The sequence below is a fragment of the Argiope bruennichi genome, chromosome 7 (genome assembly GCF_947563725.1).
Source record: "Argiope bruennichi chromosome 7, qqArgBrue1.1, whole genome shotgun sequence".
NCBI classification, from domain to species: domain Eukaryota; kingdom Metazoa; phylum Arthropoda; class Arachnida; order Araneae; family Araneidae; genus Argiope; species Argiope bruennichi.
The window spans coordinates 129,763,657-129,780,513 of NC_079157.1; the positions used below are offsets into that span (position 1 = coordinate 129,763,657).

Consider the following 16,857-nt stretch of genomic DNA (forward strand, 5'->3'; position numbering starts at 1 on the left):
GCGCGCAATAACATATAAAATTGTTAAAATTATTAAACTGCAAAAGCTTTCTGGGATCACCCACAAATAGAAACTGAGCCTTTGAAATATAGGACTATTAAAAATAAGGAATAAGTTTAGAACATTTATTTCTAATGAATGGCAACGGATGGAGACATGTCACTGGAGATTTCAAAGTTTTAGATTATTTATTCGGATCATTCCGAGAAAAGAACTCTTGTTTCCTGTGCTGCAGGAAGCAAAAAGTGAATTCCATTGTTAAGAACAGTAAAACCACCGTCTCGTCATAAACAGATTTATAGCTCGTAGAAGGTCGGTAGGACGTGCAAAGGGGAAAATCATCTATCTCGTACATCAGATGAAAATGCTGAGCGAGACGAAAAACCAAGGTAACAAAAGTAGAGGAAACAGAGAGTTTTAAAATTTCACTGCCAATAGCAATCCATAATCCTTCAAGATGGAATTGTCACAGGTGTGAGTAGGGTGAGAAATGGAATTCCGATCAGATGAGCAACAAATGTCGAATGCACGAGCATTAGAACAAAAAAAAAGCATCTATTTGAATAAGAGCAACATATTTCTGAAATATTAGCAACTAACTAATACTAGCATGTAATAATCTTCCATTCCAAATCGTGGTTTTCAATCGTATAGGTTACTCACCATTAACACAGAAATATAATTACTTTACATACTATATTTAAAGAACTAACTTTTGCCACTTCTAGCTCATTTAGACCGTTTAGAAGCAATGCTAGGACAACTTAGAAATGAATATCGCCATTTCGTGTCGCAGTCAGATGAAGATAAAGCAAGTGAAATCGGCACAAGTGCTCATATATCACAGTAGAGAAGGCATTCCACAAAATTCCCTGACAAAGTGTTCTGTTAATGTTCTGGAATTTTAGACTTCAAAGTGGAAGCTTTACACTAGACCCTTTCGGTTCCCGGCTGTGATGAGGAATTGTGTTTATGGAAAATGCATTGTTATGATGCCTGCCCAAAGTACAAAAATTCTTTTCCGAATCAAATATAATAAAAAAAGTGATGAAATGAGCGCTTATTTTGCCTTTCACTAGAATATAATAGCCGTTAGAAAAATTATAAATATTAGTTTGTTCGCTGATGAAAAATTCAGATTCGTTTCTCCAAAGTGGACAATATAGAGTACGATTTGTGTCTTTGAATGGAAAATCTTTTTGTGTACATGAATGAAATGTCTATTTGCGTTATAGAATGACATTATTCATTTGCACGACCGAAGAAAGCGTAATAAATGCTAAAATTGTTCCAATTCTGGAACATGTGTGGTCAAGCTAAAAGGAAAAAAAAAAGGCATTATCAGAGATACTGTGGTTTTTCAATGCGCAAACAAAAGCAGTCATAAAACCATTATAAAAATTAAATCTCCTAATTTAGAATGGTAAATTTAATTTAAAATTTCAACAAATTTGCTAATCATATTTCACTACCTATTCAGTCTGCCGGAAAAAAACACCATTCCTCTATAGACAGTGGAATCTGACTAAACATTATTTTTTAAAAAATATTTCTAATATCATAAAACGACGGCTGAATAAAAAAAAAATCATTCATTTCGAATCATTACCTGAACAGATAGGTTTAATCTGGACAGTTAGACACAACTTTAACAATTGCACGAATAATGATTTGAATTAGAACTTAAATCGTTGGAGCACTTAAATCGTAACTGCACATTTTTTTACAAATAACGATTTAAAAAAACATATGCCATGAAATTACAGCGTAATAGGCACTTCGGTTTCATTAGGTATTTCGTAAACTAACTAGCAATGCACTATGAAAGCATAGCATGGCAATAAGATATCTAATTAATTTATTAAATTTTCAATGTTTTGGGGGGAAACATTGCCAAAATAAACAAGCAGAGAAGACACAGCGAGAGATATCCACAGTCACCTCCTACTGAAAAGAAAAATGTTATCATAATGCAAGTTTCTAACTTTAATGAATCAATAGAAAAAAATGGGATAACTCATAGAAAAATGAGTACAGAATGATTCATTTATTTCACTTTTTGACGAATTGATTCATTATTTTATGAAATAATGAATAATAATTATTTCGTAAAAATAAAAAAAACTGGATTACAAATGAATGAACGCACTTTCAGGTTGCCTTTTCGGATTGAAAAAGGATGCTTGAATGTATTGTCCCCTGAATTTAAAAATATTTATAAAATACTGTAAATATTGATTCGAATATGTCTTTGCTTCCAAAGAAGCAAAAAAAGGCAACAATTCTCCACACACCTGTATTTGCTCTGTGATGTGAACTTCCTCTTCTTGTCTCTTCTTCGCAAATTGACGATAGAGGGCGTCTTCCTCGGCACGATGTCTCATTTCCAATTTCGTCTGCGTTTCTTTGTCCTATTTTGAAGAAACAAGAGGATGTTCATTAATGAAGTCATTTATGAAAGAAAAGCAGAGAGATATAAAAGCGAAACATTCCATTGACTTGAAACAAGTCTGAAACATATACACATTTTAAATAAAATAATGGGTCATGAGGACTTTCTTTTGAAATTGAATTGAATTTTGAATTGAAAGGACTTTTGAAATAATAAAGAAACAAAATCTACTATAATATATAAGAGTATTATAATAATGCAATCAATGACATAATAATATACACTATAGTGTATATTGAATTGGAATTTCAATTTTGAATACGATAATAAAACAGCCACTGCATTGAGAATGAATTTTATTTTAACTCATTTCCTAGAACTGACAAAGAATTCAACAGCTTTTATTGATAATTATCATCTGCTTTGTAAAACAAGTAAAATTTGATGTATGATAATTTAATACGAAATTTCTATTTCAGCTTTACGGCTATTTATAGTTTCGAAACAAACAATAATTGGCTTTTGAATATAATCTAAGGATAATTCTAATTTTAATGAGATAATTTCCTATAATGGAATTCTAAAGCTATTTCATTTATATTTAGTAATGTTCAACAATTCTAAAAAGCGTTCTCAACAGCTTGAAGTTACAATTTCTTCTGAAAAAATTATGATGAGACAGTTTTTATTTTTACTGTTTGATGATGGTTCATTCTTATTTCTTCCAACAAGAAAGAAACTTATTTTTCGGTGTACTGATTCGTCAGATGATTTAAAAAAGCCATGTGATGCACAGCCCAGGTTTCGGATTCAACGCACTCGTTCCATTGAGAGCAAGGCAATAGGAACGAAAGCGTGTCCTGTTAAAAACAAAGCTCAATAACTATTACCTTAAAATTTTAAATCTTCATGTATCATTTTATTTCCTTATTTTTAAATGTTTTATGGGATTCAATAATATATAGACAGCCAAAAAGAACCGATTAATTGATAACGAATTAAATGAAACAAGAAGAATTCCATGCATATGTAAGCGCATCATTGCTGACAGCTCTTTCGTTTGAATGGGGAGAACGAGGTCGGATACATTGAGATACCAGCTTAAATAATGTTATGAATCACAGTTACGCATAAAATAAAGCAGCGGTTACGCATAAAACAGAAATTTCATATTGAAAAGCGGCTGGATGATATATTCATTTATTTGACTCAGCTATATTCACGCATAACTCTAAAAGAATTACAAATAAAATGCACAGGTAAAAGATGATCATGAATGCCAAGCGGGTTCATTCTTATTTCTTCCAACAAGAAAGAAACTTATTTTTCGGTGTACTGATTCGTCAGATGATTTAAAAAAGCCATGTGATGCACAGCCCAGGTTTCGGATTCAACGCACTCGTTCCATTGAGAGCAAGGCAATAGGAACGAAAGCGTGTCCTGTTAAAAACAAAGCTCAATAACTATTACCTTAAAATTTTAAATCTTCATGTATCATTTTATTTCCTTATTTTTAAATGTTTTATGGGATTCAATAATATATAGACAGCCAAAAAGAACCGATTAATTGATAACGAATTAAATGAAACAAGAAGAATTCCATGCATATGTAAGCGCATCATTGCTGACAGCTCTTTCGTTTGAATGGGGAGAACGAGGTCGGATACATTAAGATACCAGCTTAAATAATGTTATGAATCACAGTTACGCATAAAATAAAGCAGCGGTTACGCATAAAACAGAAATTTCATATTGAAAAGCGGCTGGATGATATATTCATTTATTTGACTCAGCTATATTCACGCATAACTCTAAAAGAATTACAAATAAAATGCACAGGTAAAAGATGATCATGAATGCCAAGCGGGTTCATTCTTATTTCTTCCAACAAGAAAGAAACTTATTTTTCGGTGTACTGATTCGTCAGATGATTTAAAAAAGCCATGTGATGCACAGCCCAGGTTTCGGATTCAACGCACTCGTTCCATTGAGAGCAAGGCAATAGGAACGAAAGCGTGTCCTGTTAAAAACAAAGCTCAATAACTATTACCTTAAAATTTTAAATCTTCATGTATCATTTTATTTCCTTATTTTTAAATGTTTTATGGGATTCAATAATATATAGACAGCCAAAAAGAACCGATTAATTGATAACGAATTAAATGAAACAAGAAGAATTCCATGCATATGTAAGCGCATCATTGCTGACAGCTCTTTCGTTTGAATGGGGAGAACGAGGTCGGATACATTAAGATACCAGCTTAAATAATGTTATGAATCACAGTTACGCATAAAATAAAGCAGCGGTTACGCATAAAACAGAAATTTCATATTGAAAAGCGGCTGGATGATATATTCATTTATTTGACTCAGCTATATTCACGCATAACTCTAAAAGAATTACAAATAAAATGCACAGGTAAAAGATGATCATGAATGCCAAGCGGGTTCATTCTTATTTCTTCCAACAAGAAAGAAACTTATTTTTCGGTGTACTGATTCGTCAGATGATTTAAAAAAGCCATGTGATGCACAGCCCAGGTTTCGGATTCAACGCACTCGTTCCATTGAGAGCAAGGCAATAGGAACGAAAGCGTGTCCTGTTAAAAACAAAGCTCAATAACTATTACCTTAAAATTTTAAATCTTCATGTATCATTTTATTTCCTTATTTTTAAATGTTTTATGGGATTCAATAATATATAGACAGCCAAAAAGAACCGATTAATTGATAACGAATTAAATGAAACAAGAAGAATTCCATGCATATGTAAGCGCATCATTGCTGACAGCTCTTTCGTTTGAATGGGGAGAACGAGGTCGGATACATTGAGATACCAGCTTAAATAATGTTACGAATCACAGTTACGCATAAAATAAAGCAGCGGTTACGCATAAAACAGAAATTTCATATTGAAAAGCGGCTGGATGATATATTCATTTATTTGACTCAGCTATATTCACGCATAACTCTAAAAGAATTACAAATAAAATGCACAGGTAAAAGATGATCATGAATGCCAAGCGGGTTCATTCTTATTTCTTCCAACAAGAAAGAAACTTATTTTTCGGTGTACTGATTCGTCAGATGATTTAAAAAAGCCATGTGATGCACAGCCCAGGTTTCGGATTCAACGCACTCGTTCCATTGAGAGCAAGGCAATAGGAACGAAAGCGTGTCCTGTTAAAAACAAAGCTCAATAACTATTACCTTAAAATTTTAAATCTTCATGTATCATTTTATTTCCTTATTTTTAAATGTTTTATGGGATTCAATAATATATAGACAGCCAAAAAGAACCGATTAATTGATAACGAATTAAATGAAACAAGAAGAATTCCATGCATATGTAAGCGCATCATTGCTGACAGCTCTTTCGTTTGAATGGGGAGAACGAGGTCGGATACATTGAGATACCAGCTTAAATAATGTTACGAATCACAGTTACGCATAAAATAAAGCAGAGGTTACGCATAAAACAGAAATTTCATATTGAAAAGCGGCTGGATGATATATTCATTTATTTGACTCAGCTATATTCACGCATAACTCTAAAAGAATTACAAATAAAATGCACAGGTAAAAGATGATCATGAATGCCAAGCGGGTTTTCTTTTCAAAGAGCATCAATTATAATAAATTTCTGTTTTATTATATGGCAGCAGCAAAAATATCTTCAATTATTATAAAACATAAATATCATACAATAAACTGCCCCATTCATTTTTTTCTTTGCGTCTACTGTGAACGAAAATTTTAAGTACTTGCTTTGGCTTTATTGTCAGTCAGCTGGAAGTAAATTAAAACTTTTTGGAAAAAAATACACCACACAGTATAAACTAAAAGTTTCCACAGGTGACTGAAGAAAGTATAGTTTTTTTGTACAAAAAAATAGAAGTCACATGAAGTTACAAACATACTTTTAAATGAGTGCATGAAAAAAAATTATTACTATAATTTTTTGCAATTAATAATATTAAATGCAATTATAACACTACTTTGCTAAGTGTATTATTTAATAATTTATCATCATTAAAATTAACTATCCGGGTAATTAATAATTTTAACAGTTGTCAATAATAATAAATTTCACATTTATTTTAATTAAGTTGGCTAGTATATTTCACGTTTTAATGTAAGTTATGCTTGATCAACTCCATCTTCCTAGGTCTCTTAGATTCGGATTTTCCCTTAGCTTGATTTTTTATCCAACAAGAAATCCAAAAGTTAAAAAATATTTTGTAATGACTTATAATTAATGCATAAAAAATGAATTTCGGAATAAAATTCATGTAATTTTATTTTAAAAATTCTTAATAAATAAAAAAGAAATGAAATAAAATTATGTTAAATTTTTTTCCAAGCTTTTAAACAACTTTATTTAACATCTCTTGGTTTTGTGCTTGTAGAAAATGGACTTACTTCGCAATTGACTTTTGACTTATTTCTTAACATGCTAGAGTTTTGAATTCTTAATTATCAATTAATTGATAGATTTTAATTAAATTTTTGATTCCACACGAATGGAACTTTCTAAATGAGAACATTTTCTTGTACTCTTAGCAAATGCATTAGTGAATCAGATGATTTGTAAATATTTTCAATCGATTCACTTGCAATTAAATTTCTCTTTTAAAAGACATTTCACAGTATCTTCACTGCAATGTTAAAAAAACTACTGTTTACTTCATCCCATATTTTCTTTATATAATTTAACTAGTTTTCATGATTTACATTGACATTACACACATTGGAACGTCAGTGGAATCGATTTAAAATCTGAACTCTTTGGCCAAGAAGCCTATTCGACCTTTAAACTGGTCTATTCTAAAAATGTGCCAGGTCACGACGAGTCTCTTTCCTACAAGAAGTAGAGGGTAACTTAGAATATCACAAGGAGATCAAAGTTCGTTTCTGTTCTTTAAAAAAATGAATTCAATTCTTATATAACGTTGGCTATGAAAAAAAACCAAAAAAGTACACAGAGGATTATTAGAGCTTATGGGCATTTAATACACACACACACATTATATTATGTGTGTGTGTATATATATATATATATATATATATATATATATATATATACATACACACACAGTAATTCGATTTATATATATATATATATAAATCGAATTACTTAATCATTCGCATTACTCAAAATGAAATAAACAAAAATGAAACTGAGATCTGCGCATAAATAATACATTCACAAATTCTAATGACATCATTATTTACAAAAAAGATAATGTTTATATTGAAAATCAGCTGTGGATTGAGAAATTTGAAGACGATTAAACCAATAATTAGCAAAAGAAAAGGAAAAAAAAAAAAAAAAACGCATTTAAAAGAAAACTGAAATTTTTTAAAACTATTCGTCATATTTTACAATTTAAGTCATTAGATTGTCGTCGATGCGATGTTTGAATAACTGATTTTCAATGCATTGCTTTCCGTTCAGAAGAAGCCGCCCTTCTCGCCGCCCTAAGCACTGTTTCGATTGAGACAAGAGGAACACGGACTAATACAGTGAAAATTTACCAGTTCCCGTCTAACAGCTGAGCTGCTAAATGTAGGACGGAAGCACTGCACATCGCTCCAGCAAAAACAAATTCATCTGATGCCAAAAAATTTTGACTTCGTGATAAAAAAGAAAAAAAAAAAGATCTTCATTGAATTTTGGGAATTCCTGCAAAAAATCAACCAAAACATATTTGCTGCCCAAAACCATAACTGAACAATCTCTGTTGGAACAGCAGAATTTTTCAATAACCCTCAAGGAAACCACTAATTACTATTACTACACTAATTACTAAACACTAATGCTTGAAACTGTTCCAAAACTGCTTCCAGTTTAATTAGTTTTGATTCACAAGTCTGATTCTATAAAGCGAAATCTACAGTGCCTTGTGTCATTTCAATTTCTTTTTTTTTAAAGATGGAAATTTAAATTATGATTATTATTTAATGACTTTCAATAGTCTTAAGACTGTCAAATACATAAGCACGAACTGCAAAATGGTTGCATAAAATTGGATAGTTGAAATGGTTATATTCCTTAATTTTAATTGCAATGATTTCCTCCAATAGACTCTTGCATTCTTCTCATTTCTCCCCCAAGCAAGTCGAGAATGAAGCATGGAAATAATTCAGTTCTTCAGCAGCAGCTAACGGAAGGTCTCCTGCAGCTGCACAGCGAGGCGCGCACATTAGTGAATAGCAAGCGAGCTGCCTCTCTGCTGCTGCGTTTCGGAGCAGATGCTTTAAAGCGGAATCACTTTGAATAGTTTCAGCTGAGTTCCTTCGAGGTCAAATTAGTAATCGACTTCAGTACAAAATTTCAGGAATAAATATACCGCTGAGGTCAAAGGATTCTCAGGAATGCTGATAACAATTACATAACAGAAAGTCCATTTTTCGTTTGCTTCATTTATTTCGAAAAGCATTTTTAATTAGTTCCTATTTTTTTACGAGATGTTACACAACTCATCCAGCATTCCATGATTCTTTTAGGTAGGAGATGCTTACCAAAAATGCAACTCGGTTTTCCAAGTACATATTCACATGGGAGACATCTACAGAAATTTTGGTTAAATAAAAATTTGGTAAAATATTGGTTATTGTAAATTTTTGGCGAAATTCGAAAAGCACTAAAACGCAAAGTTTAAAGAAAGAATTTAAAATATTACACTTACTATGAATTTAAAAGTTAACTTATAGTAAGAGTTAATTAAGTCTTGTTTCAAAGTATACGTATTTGTAATGCAGAAAAATCACTGAGAAAGATATATTCGTTGGATAAGCTTGAAAATTTCGTAAAAACCTTTAAAATAACCTTCAGAAAAGAATTGATTTAATTCATGCTCACAAGAAATGTCAAATAAGTCATAACAATTTAATTTTAGAATCAATTATGTCTTGTACTAGAGAGTAAATGATGTGATGTAATAGTGCAGAATAAAATCTGAATAATTGTATTATATACAATTATAAAATTTTGTTCTTTTTTTTCAAGTAATGAACATAATACAGGAAACCTTCAAAAGCTTCTTTTACATATTTATATGCTTATTTAAGCGCAGAAATGTATTTCACTTCAACACTTATTCGGCTTTGAGATTAATTAAAGAACTAAAAAAAACATCTATTTCGAAATGAGAAAGGTACAATGTATGTCTTTTGTTACAATGATACAATTATATACGATATAAAAATATATGACTAATTTAAAAAAAAGATATATAACGTTTTAACCAGATAATCTGCACATACAGGGGTTGTCCAAAATAATGGAAAAGCCTCACTATAAACAGTGACTTCCATACGTGATAGTATAGGACTAAATTAAATACGCCACTACAAGATATTTTGTACTACATTGTTGCTTATAGTCAGTCCCAAGGGTGTATGCGAGTGTATTGTGCATTATTGTCCGCTTAATTTCTTTTCGCTTGAAGCTAAAATGGGAGATTTGTCCTAGTTCCAAAGAAGACAGATAGTAGGAACCCGTCTGGTTGGTGCATCGGTAACCACAGTAGCACAGCTGCTGGGAGTATCAATAGGCACCACGTCGAAGGTCACGAGAGCATAGAACGAACTGTGGAAGAAAAACCAAACTCACTGCGAGAGGCAGGCGGAGGATGGCGACTGTTGAGTTGAACAAACATCTACAGATCCATCCAAACAGTTCGAAGGGAATTGCATAAACAAAATATTTGGGACAGAGCTGCGATTGCAAAACCCCTTGTGACAGATATATATCGGAAAAGGCAAGTACAGTGTGGTGCAAGGACCATAAAACCCGAACTGCAGATCGATGGAAACGTGTTTTGTTTTCCGATTAATCCAGTTTCTCCCTATTCCCCAACATGGGATGTATTTACGTGTGGAGAACCTCCGTAGAAGCCTGCAACCCAGACTACCTCTTTCTTACAGTGAAGCATGGGGGTGGTTCCGTAATAGTTTGGGGCCTCATCTCATGGCTTGCAATAGGTCTCCATGTCACCTTACATGGGCAGGTAGGTAGCAATCGCTAAGTCACTCTTCTGGCCAACCGACTGCATTCGACATTGCTTCCCCCTGGAGATAGCACCTACAAGATGATGATTCACCGAAGTCGAATAGTTCAACCATGATTTTGGAAACAATAGGACTCGGTTACACACCTTCCGTTATCTGCCCAATCACAGGACTTGAACATCATAGAGCCCCGTGATCTGTTTTGGAAGAAAGAGTGAAATCCCGTTATCCTCTTCCTACGTCTCTCCGTGAGTTAGAGAAGTTTCTGCATGAAACATGTTATAACATCTCATTTAGTGTGCAGAACTTGTATATATGGATTTCAAGGAAGATTCAAGCGGTTTTAACAGCCAAAAGTGTCCCCGCAGCATATTAGGTGCAAAACAATTCTTTTTGTATGGGTTATCCATTATTTTGAATAAACTCTGCATGTAAAGCTATATTAAAAGTAATTATAATGGAATATCAAAGTAAGTGAAACCTCTGCCTAATACCACGAATGCATTAAAGCAATGCAGTTTTAACTGATGTCTTAAAATGTGTTGCTAAACTTAAATCAGATTAAATACAATCAAAGACAAATTAAATGTTAAGTTTGTGAAATATTTTATTTCACAATAATGTGTCATGAGAGGTACATCACCGAAACAGTTAACGGAAATGATAGGGTTAAAGTACCAGCTTAAACAAAAGCAAGAATTTAATTGTTATAAAAATGAAATACAACCTGTGGACATACACCGCATTGTAAGTTTAATAAGTGATGTAATCTTTGAGCCTTTCAATATCTTGTTGATCTCTATAAAACTTGAAATATTCCATATCTTATGGGTCAATGCATCTTACCACAAGAGATAATAACTTCGTTAGTGAAACCCAAATCATAATTAAAACCATCCAACAAAAAAATCAGCAGCATGAAAAAAAAAAAGTTACGGATTAACAAAGTAAAAAAAAAAAAAAAGCTGTGACGTTTGAAAAACGAAAACACTTTCAACGGTATGTAGGTCACCAGGTCAAACAAAGCACTGACCAAAGCCAGTCAACGCCCAATTTGGAAAGGTCAAAAGCCTCGTCATAATGAAATCTGTTTCTAACATTGATTTTTACAAAAGATTATTTATTTCAGAGATCTATTCTCAAATTTGTAACAGTTGAACTTTTTATTCCATGCCAAGTCTTGCTTAAGTTATAATTCGAAATGACCGACTTTTATATATATATATATATATATATATATATATATATATATATATATATATATATATATATATATATATATATATATATATATATATATATATATATATATATATATATATATATATATATATATATATATATATATATATATATTGAGGAGTGACATTTTTTAGTTGTGCTGGATAGAAAAATATGGCAAATTCAATCTCTAATCCCTTTTCGCTTATTTTAATAAAAGGATAAAATATCGGCTATAATTCGAATTTGTTTTGACTCATTCGAAATTTAAAAAATTAAAAATTGTTTTCTTAAATAAGTCCGCGCGATTAGGACCTACAATTTACTCGAGGTTGCATAATGCATTGAATAAAAAGTATTATCTCAGTTTTGACATGGAAATCATATTGCATCATTTTGAGATTTTATTACAAAATTGTTGCATTTTTAGTGCTATAAATTATTTATTTATTAAATTAGCTTAAGTACTTTTCAATTTTTATTTTTAACATGTTAATTTTTAATTATAATTACTATTACTTTATTCCGGATTTTCAGTACACAAACATATTTTGGATCATTTTGAACATCTTTAAGAACTAATTCTGTTTCAAGTTTCCTTTAGAGTTCAAAATATTTCTTTTATATTCATCTGATGTTCTCAAATAATGTAAACTTTTTCCTGTAATTTAAAATTTCGTAAAAACTTTCCCCATTCCTTTACATCATTACATCAAAGCTTTCCCCATTCCCCATTTATTAAGGTCACTTACCGTCTATTATTGATGCATCCTTTATCAAAATCCCTAAATCCTACAAATAAAACTTTACTTTCATTTTTAGTTTAAACAGCCATTTTTTCTTGATGTACTTTTTAGATCATCGATCCACTGTTTAGAATATTTTTTTTATATACAATTTCAGTTATTTTATATCTGACTAATATTTAACTGACATTTTACTATATTTTTTAGTACCCTCAGTTTGTACATTTAATTCAACGCTTACTCTTTGTAATCCCTCGATTTGAAGCATATTTTTCAACCTTTCTCCTTTCGTTTCATATTTAGTTAGAAAGCTTATTCAATATATTTACCTTACATCTAGAAAAAAATCCCAGAAGTGCAAACGGATTCTTCAAATAGGCCAAATAGTTCAAAAACCATTTTAAATTATCACAAAATCAAAAAAAGAGTGGACATAATCCCCTTTCACACAACTTTTTTTGAAAAAGATAAATAGTAAATAATGTTTTTAAAAAATGAAAAGTACTTGCTGAAACAATATGTCCACTTTAAAGTGCCAATTAAATGTTAGTCAAAACGTTCTCCCTCCTTTCACGGGCCGCATGGAGACAAGCAGCAAAGCCAATTTTATTGCTGCTGGAATTTTTAATTTTACAAATATCCAAGATCTGACACTATATCGGTAAAACAATAATGAGTGCATTTTTTTCCCCTACTGAGTTTTAAACACCCATAATTTAATAATCGCTATCTTAGGTTTTGACCTTCCCCTAAAAAAATCGACTTCGAAAAATTAACTTTTAGAGCCGCCTTTAATTGTGTGAATGTATGTCTGTTGACATTTATGTGTACTGCAACGAATTTAGTGGATAAAATTTGGCATAAGATTTTTGCAGATTTTGTGTGATCCAAACATTATAACATAACTGTCATATTATTTATGTCATATGTCAGTTCATATTATTTGCACAGTATATGAAATTGCATATATATTTTCTTAAAATTAATTCATTTAAAGACGAGCACAAAAAAAGCGTTATAATTATTTTTCTCATGGCTCAAAAGAACGAAAAAATGCAAGGTACCAGTCCTAACACAGACAATAGCATAGTCAAAGCAATTGCCAGTCCGTTTATATTAAAATAATTTGCTTTTCAAGTTTTGTTTGTTAAATCAGAAATCCTTTATTGATGGAGGAATGCTACAATGTATATAAAAAGGAAATGTAATGTATGTAAAAATGAACAACACAGGAATAAATTTCAACAGTTTCGCCAATAATTGTCTACCTGAACTTGAATTTGGCGAATTAAAAAATATATATATATAATCCAAACGAATAGTTTTACGTCATATATTTGCTCTATTTTATTTGAACCTTCACCAGGGCAGCGGTGACCTACTGGTACAATATTAGCTCTGGTACCGGGGGTTTCAGACTTGAAAAATAGAATCCAACGAAGATTTGTTGTGTGTGTTGGCCTGGTGAACACTACATCTGATGCCATGAACCGAACGTCCTCCCGTTGGTATGGTGCTGAAGTTTGGACAGGAAGACATAACTCAGCTGTCGTCCGCGTCAGGTCATCGGAGTTCAAAATTATGATGTCCATCCCAAAATTGCCTAATGTTGCTGTTAATATAACTGAACAGTCCTAAATTTTTATCAGAAAACTAATTAAGCAAATAGAACTAAACAGCGTTATAATAATAATAATAATAAAAAAAAAATTGCGGCTAAACCTTCTCAACACGATATTTCTATGCTAAAAATGGTACAAAAATAACTCTCCTATAATAGGATATTTTGATAATATGATACAAAAATAATGATGACACATCGAAATTTGAAACAATAATTCTCAGAGCGCAAAAATTGAGACAGCTGTGCAATAGCGTAGTTTTCATTTAATTTCAAGGCAAGAATTGAAACAGCTCTCAAACTACTCATTTCTCTGATTGCAAGATTTTTAAAAAAGATGCAAAAATTGAGACAGACCTCAAATAGCTAAACTCTTCTTTACGACAGATGATAATCTTTCATTTTCATGAAGTTTTTATTTTTGATTCAATGTCGCAGCTTATACTAATATATAAGTGTACTGGATATGTTATTTCTGTTTCCAGCTGTGTATAATGTGCAAAACAAATGGTTTTCTAATATTATTTTCAATCTTTATGATTTTTATATAAAAAAGTTACGAAATATTATTCAAACAAGCGGTACACAAATGAATACAAGGACGGAAAAAAAATCCCAACACGAAGAAAAAATTATTGCAATTTCGGCAGTACATTTGTCTAAGTAATATATTTAATTGATTAAAATTTCAAGATCACAAGTTAATGCTAGCGCGAGAGGAGTCATTTCAAATGTGAAATGTTGGTACATCAGTAACCGGTGTAACAGCTAGAATGTTGAATTCAAACAGGCAAATATGAATGGATTCTGTCGTAAAGATACCGGATGTCAGCTTGTGGGACGGAGTTTCATGCCTGCTGAACTTGGTCGGTCTATACAGGGACGATTAATGCTGGTTGTAAATGACGCTGAAGTTGTCATCCAATGATACCCATACATGCTCGATAGGTGAAAGATCTGGTAATCTAGCAAGCCAAGGCAACATGTCGACACTCTGTAGAGCGTGTTCGCTTAGTATAGCGGTATGAGGGCGAGCGTTATCCTTTTGGAAAACACCCTCTCGAATGCTGCTCTTGAATGGCGAAACAAAAGGTTGAATCACCAGATATGAAGTACAAATTTCCATTCAGGACACGTGGTATAACCACGAGAATGTTCCTGCTATCATACGAAATTCCTCCCCATACCATAATAACAGGTGTAGGTTTAGTGTGTCTGGGCCACAGAAAAGTTCTCACCTGGCCTTCTTCTAACCAACACATGCCCATTAAAAGTACTAAGGCCGATTCGACTTTCATCAGAAAACACAACAGGTCTCCATTCCGTCCTCCAATGAGGTCTAGCTTGACATCACTAACGTCGCAACTGGCAGTGGTTTGGTTTCAGAGGAATACACGCTACAAGGTGTCTGTTCGAAGCTGTCTTAGAAGTAACCGATTTGTAGCAGTTCGCTGTGTCATTGAGGTGCCAATTGCAGTTCACATTTCTAGTATAGGCGCCTTATGATGCTTCACAAGCCTCGTTCCTACTTGTGGCCTTACGTATTTCATAATAATGAATCTGCCATAAATCTGCCAACTGACCTATTGTATGACCATCCTCGCCTGTGGACGTCAGTCCAGAATTTCCCGCAAATTGTCGGTAAACTGCAGACATCAAAGAACCCAATAAAACCACAAGAGAGGGGAAAGTGTGCCTGTCTCCAGACGCGCACATGTCGTTGGAACGGGTCTACAGCCATATATCGGACATGGCGGTATTCGATCTCAGTAGTGCCACGTAACCACCCGGAACCTGGTATTTTTGAGGCAGTATCTTCTTTTGACCACTGTTGCCAACTATCATGCACAGTGGATACATTCCTGCCAAGTCTTTTTGCAATATCGGGGGAAGAAATTCATTTCCTCGTAGCCCTACTATAGAAACTTCGTTCAAACTTGGAGAACTGTTGATAATGGCTTCTTCGTCTTCTTAAAGGCATTCGTGACTCAAGGCATCACTATGTCAAACCTCATTGATAAATAACGCTCACAAATTTCACAGCAAGTATTTAAAGTAAACCTGATTTGCATGTTCGTAGTGGCGATACTAGCACTACACTTAAGCGCCTAGTGAGAAATTTAAAGTCATCGTCTTTTAAATGTATAAATATGCCTACCGAATTTCGTTTATCTAGCACAACTCCATTTTGGAATCAGTGTATGAGAAATAAAGATTGCTTCAAAATGCTGTTGAGATGAAAGACTCAACTAATTAGTAAATTTTGGGGGGAAAATAGTACTTCCAAATACCATAAAACTATACTGAAAACAAAATTAACTTCTTCAACAAAATTTAACAGAGTTTCTCTTCTTAACTCAGCCCTATGCAGAACTTTACTTCCAAAAAAAAAAAAAAAAAAAAAACACTTTGGATAGCTATTACGCAATAAATTATTTTAAAAATTAAACACAAATTTATGAAAATGCAGAATTTTTTCTGTCACCTAAAGTGTTTGAATTGTTCTCCGTTATTATCCAGGTAATGTTAATAAAGCCGAACGACGGAACTCAAAATGATACTATGCACCTCCATTGGGGGTGATATCAGCTTACATTTTACAACTCGAATTGAAGCAAAAAATATTAAGTTTCAACGAATCTTCACAAAAGATTCATCGGTTTAAGACTGAGTGATCACTGACTTCCTTTGAAATAACTCTTCACGTGGCGATATTAAATCAAAAATGCTGAAAGTACCCATCTTCTTCATTCTAAAGTGTTTCATATATGCATGGTGCAAGTTCAGACCTGAAGAAGAGAGGAAAGGTTCACGCAGATTGAAACCACTGCCAATCATGAATCATCGATGTCAACAAGGAA

The 16,857-nt window shown here is 32.5% G+C and overlaps 1 protein-coding gene across 1 annotated transcript in view; it reads right to left on the bottom strand.

Annotated features, from left to right (window-relative positions):
- The window catches only part of LOC129975086 (hillarin-like), a 63,659-nt gene that overhangs the window by 17,661 nt on the left and 29,141 nt on the right, over nt 1–16,857 (bottom strand). Inside the window, exon 2 of the mRNA XM_056087993.1 lies at nt 2,295–2,411. Within this exon, the coding sequence (XP_055943968.1) occupies nt 2,295–2,411 (117 nt within the window). The remainder of the gene's footprint in view (nt 1–2,294; nt 2,412–16,857) is intronic.